We start from the raw sequence: 10,336 nt of genomic DNA on the forward strand, positions 1-10,336 counted from the left end.
TTCAATGAAAAAACTGCTCAAAAATCTAGAAAGAAGCAAGATTTATGAGGGACTATTTCTTTTGGTGGAAGGATATTTAGCAGAAAATTCTGCAAATCTGCACATTTATAAAATTTAATGTAATTGACATTTAGCCTCACATACTTTTACTCGGAGAATATTTTCCGTTTTGATATTGCTAAAAATATTTAATATAGGTCTTAATTTATATTTTTAGACTAAGTTTTACACCTTCCCTCAACAAACTTTTCCAAAAAATGAAAATATATTAAAGAAGTCAAGGTCAAATTTACACCATTTTTTGCCTGAAAATCACATATTTTGACAAATATTTCAAAATTAACATCACTGACCCCACCTTTTTCTTTCATTATTTTAAACTACTCGATACTTGTGACTGATCAGCACTCAAATCGTAAAAAGTTTGATATAAGAAAATTTTTTATTGCCTATCAAGTTTTTTAATACCCCAAATATGTTATTTTTTAGTGCAAAAAGGTCACACAATAATTTACGCGCATTAATTTGCAAGATTTGTTTAATGATAAATATTATTCAAACTTTTTTTCGTAAAATAAGATTATATTTATTGCCATGCTTACATCTAATCAAATATAATAAGGGTTAAAGTAATTAACCAAAGAGATGAAATTTAAGTGCAAAAAGGTCAACTTAAATGTACCGTAGATCAGTAGGATGCACACTGACCCCCTATTTTCTTTGCGATTTTGAGTTACACTTTATGAGTACTTATCCAAAATATACTTCTCAAAAAATCCTTGATATAACAAATTTCAGGAGTGACTTACCTTAAAAGAGATGTAAAAAAGAGTATGTGAGCCAATGCACACTAGTAATACCCTCGCTCTGATGTCAATATACACTATCATGTTAATATTACCCAAGTTCAGTAACGGGCAGATGCGGGGATAAATAGTAAGATTACAAAAATGATTTTAATGCTATCACATTGCATGCCTCATCAAAGAATGTCCTCAAGTTTCAATCATCTGCAATGAGTAGTTGCTGAGAAAGTTGTTATGAAAATTTCTTATGTATAGTATGAACAGATGCACAAACAGGAAGTTGACATCAGATGGCATGCCTCGGTGAAGAATATGCAAAATTTTCAAGCATCTGAGATGAGTTGTTGCTGAAAAACTGCTACTAAAAATTTGCTACTGACAGACATATGGACAGACAGACACACAAGGATAAATCAATATACGACCCTCTCCTTAAGCTGGGGATAATAACTACATGTACTTATATTATAATACTTTCAGCTTCATGGTATGTTTCAAGTATTTTCAAATAATTTATAACTTAATTGGTTTAATTTTTGCATGTTTTATTCTTTTTGCAGGTTATTGAACAGTCCCTGAAATCTGTCAAGTAAAGAGTCAGAGTGGTTGTAGATGCATGCATAGAAAATGAAGAGAAAAAATCTACTGAAACCATGGCTTATAGACATCAACATGCGTACAGTAGCTTCTCTTCTCACTTATATCCATTTCCCAACTATACCAAAAGTGGATCTTTTTCAAATTCAAAGTGAAGTATCACAGGGAGCATGTGAGGTTGTGAAACAGTCTGCCTACAAAAACTGAAAGATAGGAATATATCTACACGTGTACTAAAGATAGTTGCACGCTATTGTTCTCTATATATTTTCCCTTTGATTTTCATGTACAGTCCTCCATGTGATTTTTAAGTTTGGTGCAGTAGACTTCTCCTAACCTTGTGTAGAATTTTACAGTTTAAATTCTGAGGTAAAATCCCGTTTGTAGCTCACTTAAGCTGAAGGCTCAAGTGAGTTTTTCTAATCACATTTTGTCTATAGACCATCAGTCTGTACATCCGTCCGTCTGTAAATTTTTCACATTTTCAACTTCTTCTCAAGAACCACTGGGGCAATTTTGACCAAACTTGGTACAAAGCATCCTTGGGTGATGGGGAGTTTAAATTCTGATACAGAAATATAAAGGAAAAATCTTCTCAAGACCCAGTGAGCCAGGAAAGCTTACACTTATTTAGAAGCATCCAGGGGTAGTGTAAATTCTAATTGTTCAAATCATGCCCTCCAGGGGTAGGGCGGGCCACAATAGGGAATCCAAGTTTGATACAGAAATATATAGGAAAAATCTTCTCAAGACCCATTGAGCCAGGAAAGCTGAAATTTTGGTGGATGCATCCTGTGGTAGTGTAGATTCTAAACTGGGGGGGGGGGATAGAGGGCCACCATAGATATAAGAAGAGGGGAAAAAGAACTGCTTCACCAGAGTTACTCAGGTGAGGGATGTGGGCCATGGGCCTCTTGTTAGTGTTTATTCAGTAATAGTAATGGGCAAGCTTGATGTCAAAATGATCTCAACATTGAATACTTATCAAATTGTTTTAACTGAATAAAAACATATGTATCATATTTCAAAACCCAGATTTGTTCTTTTTTTAAAAAAAACAATCACTTTTGTATGAAAAGTGTTGCTACTCAGAGAAACGACCTGTCTCAATGAATGTACCTGTGAAATATGGAAGCCCTGGCACAGTCGTGGCTACGGTTAAATGTTGGTCAGAATCCAAGGTCAAGGTGGAAAGGTGAAATAAAAGGTACAAACAAGAAGTACAAAAAAGAAGGCCTTACAAGAACTATACAAGTGAAATATTGATACTAAAATTTTAAACCGATTATCATTGTTATGGCCATTGTTAATAGCTTCTCAAAAATACTTCAACATCCAAGATCAAAATGTCAATATTGTTTGCATGTGTGGGGAGGGCCTTGTTGAATTGAATACACTTATGAAACATACAGTGCGAATAGTAACTGCTCAAAAGTTATTCCCAGAGTCAAAATGGGTCAAATTCCAAGGTGAAGGTCAAGAGGTAAAATATATATATTTATAAATTCATATATCCATGGAAATGACTTGACACAGTTTCACACGTTATGGACAAGGTAAAAATTACGAAAATTCCTCAGAAATTGGATCTTAAAATTACTCCAGTGTCGAGATATCAAAAATTTTGGTACACAATTAAAGATCTTCAGGGAAAAACATTAATTATGTTGAATATGAAAGCCATAGCCCCAACAATATTAAAGTTTCGGACAGTGTTAACATTTTTGTGGACAAACAAACAGAATGGTTGACAGGGCAAAAACTACATGTATATGCCCAGATTCTTTGATTAGTGGGGCATTCAAACATAAAATAAATATACCCTGTAATATAAACTCTTTACCAAAGTAAAAATATTAAAAACATTTCAATCTAATTTTGTTTTCCCACTGTCAAATGAAAAATATGCTCTTTAGTCCATTGTGTAAACAGCTGTTGAAAAACTTGTTGCTAAGGAAAATTCAACATGGCTATTTCCATGGAAACCAGTCAAATATTTTATAATAAACTACGATACATTCCTTTTCTCAATATTGTCTCATATGATGTAGAGATGGGGTCTTGTTTGAATTACAATGTGACCATGATTCACCCACTGTCTGATCTTAAAAAGACCAGTATTAGTACTTAAAACTCACACGCATAAAACATTATATAGCATATTATATCAAATGAAAGTTTGAAAGGTTTCCATGACAACTGTGCATGTAGCAATGATCACATTAACACATTAAGATTTTTTTAATGAAAGTATCAAATTAATCGATGTTGAGCTAATTAAATTTTTTTTATTAAAATCGAATATGAAGATCATAATTATGTCTCTTTTTACAACAAAAGAACAATACATGGACATATATAGTTGCTATGACAACTAGTAAAACTTATTTAAAAATTAAAAGTCTGGATTAATATGTGATACATGTAGATTGATCCAAATTTTAGTTTTTTCAACATTTTTTAATCCAAAAATTATCTATAAACACAAGTTAATCTATCCTGAAATATTTCAGATGTTGCCATGGCAACGATTTTGAAAGTCAATTATTTTGGATTTAAGAAAAAACACACCTTTTATTTTTTAGTATATTTTTCATTAAGTTCAAATTCACATTATACTTGATTGAGATGAAAATATGTCTCTGCGTTTTTATTCAATTCATGCTCAAAAATGTATAAAAAATGCAATTTTCCAAAAACGGTCAATTTAGCAAAACATTGTGATTTTAATGATTAAATTAGATACAATGGTGATAGACAAATGTATATAACTTGTATCATTTTTGTTGCTTTCAGTCTTGTTCTTTAGCAGGTATATTTACTTTATATTCAAATTTATCGGTTGTTTGATTTTTTTTTGTTTTAAAAAATGCCAAAAACCGTGTTGTGAGAGGCATCCAGGAGGCCATATCAGAGCCATGTGTGGTTACCATGGTAACGGCACCCCCAATTAAATTTTTTTTGCTAAATTTTAAGAAAGGGTGTTGTATAAGTAATAATCATAAAATTTGATCAAAATCGGTGACATCACCTTTCCACCGATTATTGAGAAATTTTGGTTCTTATAGAGAATGGCTCTTAATGTTCAGGAAGTCAGATGTATATTTTATCATGCTGCACTTTATGCTTTGTTTTATTATGGACCACTTCCATATTTTGGCAAAGTTTTGCATAGTTCACATTCATTCAGTATGAAATTATCTGAGTTATAAATATAACGGTCTGTGCTATTGATCATCTGCTAAACCAACATCTTTGTTTCTTTTTTTTTCTTTTTGAAAGGAGTACAGGGTATTTATGGTTTAGGGTGTCTCTTCTAAAAAAAAAAATTGGAATGGATTGTAATGGCCATCTAGTCACAAACATGTCCAGTTGTTCTTTATAAGATTACTTTGAAACGATTTAACTTGTAACAATTATCATTATAATAAATGATACTAGGTTATGTAAGGCCAATTATAGATAAGAAAAATGTCATTCAAATATAAAATATTTATAGAAACAGGAGACGTGTTGATGTACCATAGTTACTTCATCACACCAAATTCTACTCTTCGAAACGGAAATTTCAAAATGCTACAAGGAAGTACAAATTAGAAATAAGGTTCACCACTCTTCCATGCGAATTAAAGTTATAATGCTCAATAAAGCAATGATTTTAAAACTACAAAATACTTGATGAGAAAAGAAAAACGTTCATGAACTAAAATAGAGATATGGATATTGGAATCGGGGATGCTGAAACCTTTTGGAGAAACCAAGCTAGCATTGAGGCTACAAAGAGTAAGTCGTCATTGATGAGATTTCAATCATAACGAACAATAGCCGAGTTAACATCAACAGACAAAGAATATAGTATGATTGTGCCTAATCATTTTTTTCTTTGGCGTGAAAACAAGTGAATCACATGTTTAATCTTAAAAACCAAATTTGTGTTGTACAAATTAGTTGAAAAGACTAGGGAGTGGTGCTTATACCCTTTACCTTTCTACATGCATTCATGCCAGTATTATGAATAAAAACCTTTTATATGTAAAGATATATATATATATATATATATATATATATATATATATATATATATATATATATATATATATATATATATATATATATATATATATATATATATATATATTGTAAACCTATAGGGTTATATATATATATATATTGTAAACCTATAGGGTTTAGCACAGACATATTGTTTGAACATTTTAAACTTAGACAATATTAATATTATAATCATTTTTAGTTATTAGTAGTGAAAGTAAAATGATATAAAGGTTTCTTAAATCAGAATGTATATTATTAGTGACGCAAATTCTTTAACTTTAACATAGTTTTGTTTAATTTTGTAAACAATTATTATCTTGTCAAAACAAATTGGATTTTGTTGTTGTTCCAATGAACTTTAATGAACTTTAATTTGGTAGATCATTTTGTAATGAAATTGATCCGAATAGACCAATCAAGCCCATCGATAGTAAGTAATAAAATTTGAACGGAAATACAATGGTATTATTAAGAGTTTTGACTAAGAGCAATAAAATTGGGAACTTTGAAGTAAATAAATATAAGAGCTTAGGGCTAGAACTCCTGTGGTGCAGAGATGGGGACTGAGCCCATAAATATTAGTAATGAGTATTTACCTGCATTTAAGGGTGGTGCCATGTTGGGGTTCATAGGTCAACGGACAGACCTACGGACAAAGCGTAGGTGGTTGGTGATGGTGAATTAGCCAATGAAATGTATTTTTATATCCGGGATCATGGATACCCACTGAGCACAAAATACCCTGTTTTGGTCAGGAAAGAGCATTCCCGATCTTCATTCCCGATCTTATTCCCGCTCTCATTCCTATTCCCGTTTTTATTCCCATTTTTATTCTCAAATTATTACATCTCTTTGGCTTTATATTATTCTGGGAATCATTCTTTTGGACTTTTGTTTATTTATTATTTGGAGTTCAATCTTAAACTCTTTATCTTATGGACGGACCCTTTGGATATCTAGATAAAAAGTGTATTGGTCTCTTCTGATCATATTTCAGGAACGAATATTTCTAAAACTATACGATCCCGGAAAAATTGTAAATTGGAATTATTTAATAAACTTTTGAAATCGAAGACAAGTTTTCGTCATTGGCTTACTATATATATATATATATATTGTATAAGCAAAACGTGTGTACAAAGACAATGTTCTGTACTTTCTTAATTCAGACTTTACTTACTTTAAGAAGAAAATGCTTACATAATGCAAAAATAAGCTATAGAAAGAAAAATATTATTATAATGTTGACCACTTCGAAGAAATATTGATTTACAAATCTTAATATAAAATTAAAAAAAAATGTTCCTATGAATAAATATACAAAATTAGTTGTTTTTTTTATTCATGAATAGATTTGGTTAATTTTTTATGATAAGACACATTAACACTTTCATATATCAGTATTAAACCGATCAAAAAGATTTATTTATTTTTAAGATGTTGAGCTTCGGTATCAGCAGGGGAATGGACCTTGCAATATTTTTATTTTGGATACTTCTAAAAGTATTGGCGAAGAGGGTTTCAATCAAATAAAGGATATATTTTCTACAATTATTAATGGTATGTAAACATAAACAATAGATTAATAATTTATATATAATTTTTTTTATGAATGTCTTTAAAGTAAATAAACGTTTGGTATGAAAGATATACATTCTAACCATTTAAATATAAAGAAGATATCCTTGTGAAACACTAATGTCACTGTATGGCAACATAGCGAAGATTCAACTTTTCTTAAATGCCAATTAAATATCTTGGTATCAAAAGAAAGATCCTCTCACAAAAAATACAATTGTAAAATATGAAAGCCCTAGCACCACCTGTTCAAATATGTTATGGCCAAGGATAAGTTTTTGAAAGGTAGGTCAAGCTCCAGGGTCAAGGTTAGAAGGTCAAAGTTGTTGATTTCCAAAGAAAGGTCTTGTCACAAGGACCATATAATGTGAAGTATGAAAGTCATAGCCCCGCTCGTTCAAAAGGCATGGCCAAGTTTAAATTATTTAAGAAGTAGGTCAAACTTTAAGGTCAGTGTCAAAGGAACAAAGTTCTTTGTATCCAATGAATGGTCTTGTCACATGGCGAAAATATGTGAAATATGAAAGCCCTGGCCCTAACCTTTCAAAATTATGGTCAAGGTTTTTTTAAGTAGATCAAGCTCCTTGGTCAAGACCATAGGTCAAAGTTCTTGGTATCCAATGAAAGATCTTTTAACAAGAATAACATAATAGTATGTGAAATTTGATAGCCCTAGCCCTCACCGTTTAAAAGTTATGGCCAATATTAAAAAAAATTATGTCCATAAATCTCCAAGGTCAAGGTCAAAAGGTCCGGTCATAAATGTTGGTATCCAATGAAAGGTCACATCACAAAAATATATATGTGAAATATGAAAATCCTATAGCTAGCTAGTGTCTACCGTTCAAAAGTTATGGCCGAAGTAAAACTTTTTGTGAGAAAATCGGTCAAACTCTAAGGTCAAAAGGTCAAATTTGGTTGTACCCAAAGAAATATCTTGTCAAAAGATATACACATGTGAAATATGTAATTCATAACTCCACTGAATCAAAAATTATGGGCAAGGTTAAAGTTTTTGCGGACAAACAGAAAAACAGACAGCAGGACAGAAGGACGGACACGACAGAAAACTAACGTAAAGCGGGTTATTTTAGCGGGGTGCTAATTTTGCCTTATTTTGGCGCTTTGATGGTAGCCCGCTAAAATATTTATCGCTAAGATATTCAGTTCTTTTCTGTGTGATCATCTGCACAGAGTTGAAACACTGTTTCTGCTAAAAGAAATGACTCAAAAATTTTTGGCATACCTTTAAAAGGCAAAACGCAAAATTTTACACCCGCCAAGAAAATCCGATATATGGTATATAATTCGATTTCGGGGGCTTAAAAATAAATGCTTTATATTTATATATGATCTACATACCTACATACATATCAATCGTATGTCACATTTCTCATTGTCAGAGTTTGCTGATCATCCACAGGAAGATGAGAACATCACTGTTATTGTTTGTGGAAAAATCACGAGATTTCAACATTATTATTCAAATCGTTACTCTGAAATCAAAAGCTGTCTAGGTACACGTAATTGTATTGCAAAATAATTTTTTTTTTCTATTTAAAATTATTTGTTGCAACATTTATATCCGTTAGAAATATAATTTTCAAACTTAAAAAGTATGTTTGTTTTTTTTTTAATTCATTGCTTTCATCTTGAAGAAGCGTTAGAATATGGGGGACTCTCTCCACTGACAGCGGCGTTTTTATTAAGCATTGGAGCCCTTGAATCTGGTGCAGTTAAGACTATTCACATTATGTATCGTATCCATAATTAATTAATAAGAATTCATCCATTTTATAACATTTGTCATATTTTGTTTAATACGATATTTATATTTGCAAAGGCTACTCAAAAGGAATATGTGAATTCAAAGTTCGACCACGAATTATTCTGATATCTGATGGGAGACCAACAGATTTCCACATATTTTCTGATGAGGAGGATTCGCCTTTTTTTCAAACCTTACAGGTAGGAGGTAATGATTAATTAACTGGTATAAAATTTTAATTGGAAACATTTTAATAAAAATTGCTTCTAAAATATGACATATTTGATCGACAAGCCCTCTTGCCGTAAGCTTGCATGTCTAATTATGAATACTAAGTACTCCGTTTTATCTTTAATTTAGATAAAAATTTGGAGATAATGAACAGTATTCAAGCTCAAAGACTCTTTTAATATAGCAAATTAGGGGTAGAGCAAACACGGACCTCTAAAACATCAGAAGTGGGATCAGGTGCCATGGAGGAGTGAGCATCTCATCCCGACCGGCTACCCCCGCCATTGAATGATAAAATAAGAAGAATGGAAAGGAAAGAAGTGTGCAAAGAGACAAACCCAGACAGTTTCTCCCTTTTTTCAATTTTGATGGCTTAAAAGTCCTTTTTTATCCTAGGCAAAGGATCATCTTCACCATGTGGTGAAGCAGCTAGGAAGGCAGCATCCAATCTTCTGCATACCTGTAGGGAAAAATCCAGATGTGGTAACTCTAAAATATATCACTATATTTATTAAATGTGACCTGAGAAAAACAATTTTTATATTAACTTAATTGTTTGTATTATACTTACAGGCATATCTGAAATATTTAAGTTCACAAGGAGGAAGGGTCATTCACCCACATGAAGTTAAACAGATTGCAAGATTCACTCAAAATCTGGTAAATATTATTCAAATTCAAAAAACAGATATAAAAAAAATTCAATAAAAATGATTTTAGAATTGCTTAAAATTCATATAATTATCATCTTCTTATTAATGAAAAACTGAAAATACATACAAGTAATAAACGGTGGGTAGAGAGGTGATCAAATTTTTACAGAGAGCCACGGCATTGTTATTGGTCACACGAAACTTATACGGAATTAATAGACAAACCCTCGACTCACTATTACAATCTAGCTTCCCCGGGACAATGTTTTCAGATGAAGACAAGGTAATTTTTATATTAATAAATATACCGTATAACGGGTAATTTTTACTGCTGTAAATTTTTACGAATTTCTGTTGAAATAGGGTGATTTTATTTTTTACGCGTCAAATTTTCACAAATTGAGCATGTCCGTAAAAATTAAAATCATCAGAGGTGAAGTTCCAGATCAATGTTTTAGCGTTTTGAATGCGTTAACATACATATACGTGTTTTAAATATGTCTGGACAACCCGATGTCAAATAACAACGAAATTGTTCCCGTGATAACGATATATTTATTCATTTAAATACCTTTATAGATGCCATGCCCGAATTTATTCCTTTGTCAATTAATACACATGTCTACGCATCATTATTTTTGCGCACCATG

At 31.5% G+C, this 10,336-nt stretch overlaps 1 protein-coding gene across 1 annotated transcript; it reads left to right on the forward strand.

The window, feature by feature from the left end:
• Positions 1-5,029: 5,029 nt before the first annotated feature.
• Positions 5,030-9,969, forward strand: LOC134229368 (uncharacterized; the record flags this gene model as incomplete). The annotated part of the gene is made up of 8 exons (XM_062711114.1): positions 5,030-5,186; positions 6,894-7,016; positions 8,438-8,551; positions 8,693-8,764; positions 8,878-9,002; positions 9,430-9,516; positions 9,607-9,693; positions 9,856-9,969. Coding segments are annotated over exons 1-8 (789 nt in total), but the record flags the coding sequence as incomplete, so codon positions are not given.
• Positions 9,970-10,336: the final 367 nt, after the last annotated feature.

This window comes from Saccostrea cucullata, unplaced genomic scaffold (assembly GCF_032062105.1).
Source record: "Saccostrea cucullata isolate Sc308-1 unplaced genomic scaffold, CSIRO_AGI_Scuc_v1 ctg4973, whole genome shotgun sequence".
NCBI lineage: Eukaryota > Metazoa > Mollusca > Bivalvia > Ostreida > Ostreidae > Saccostrea > Saccostrea cuccullata.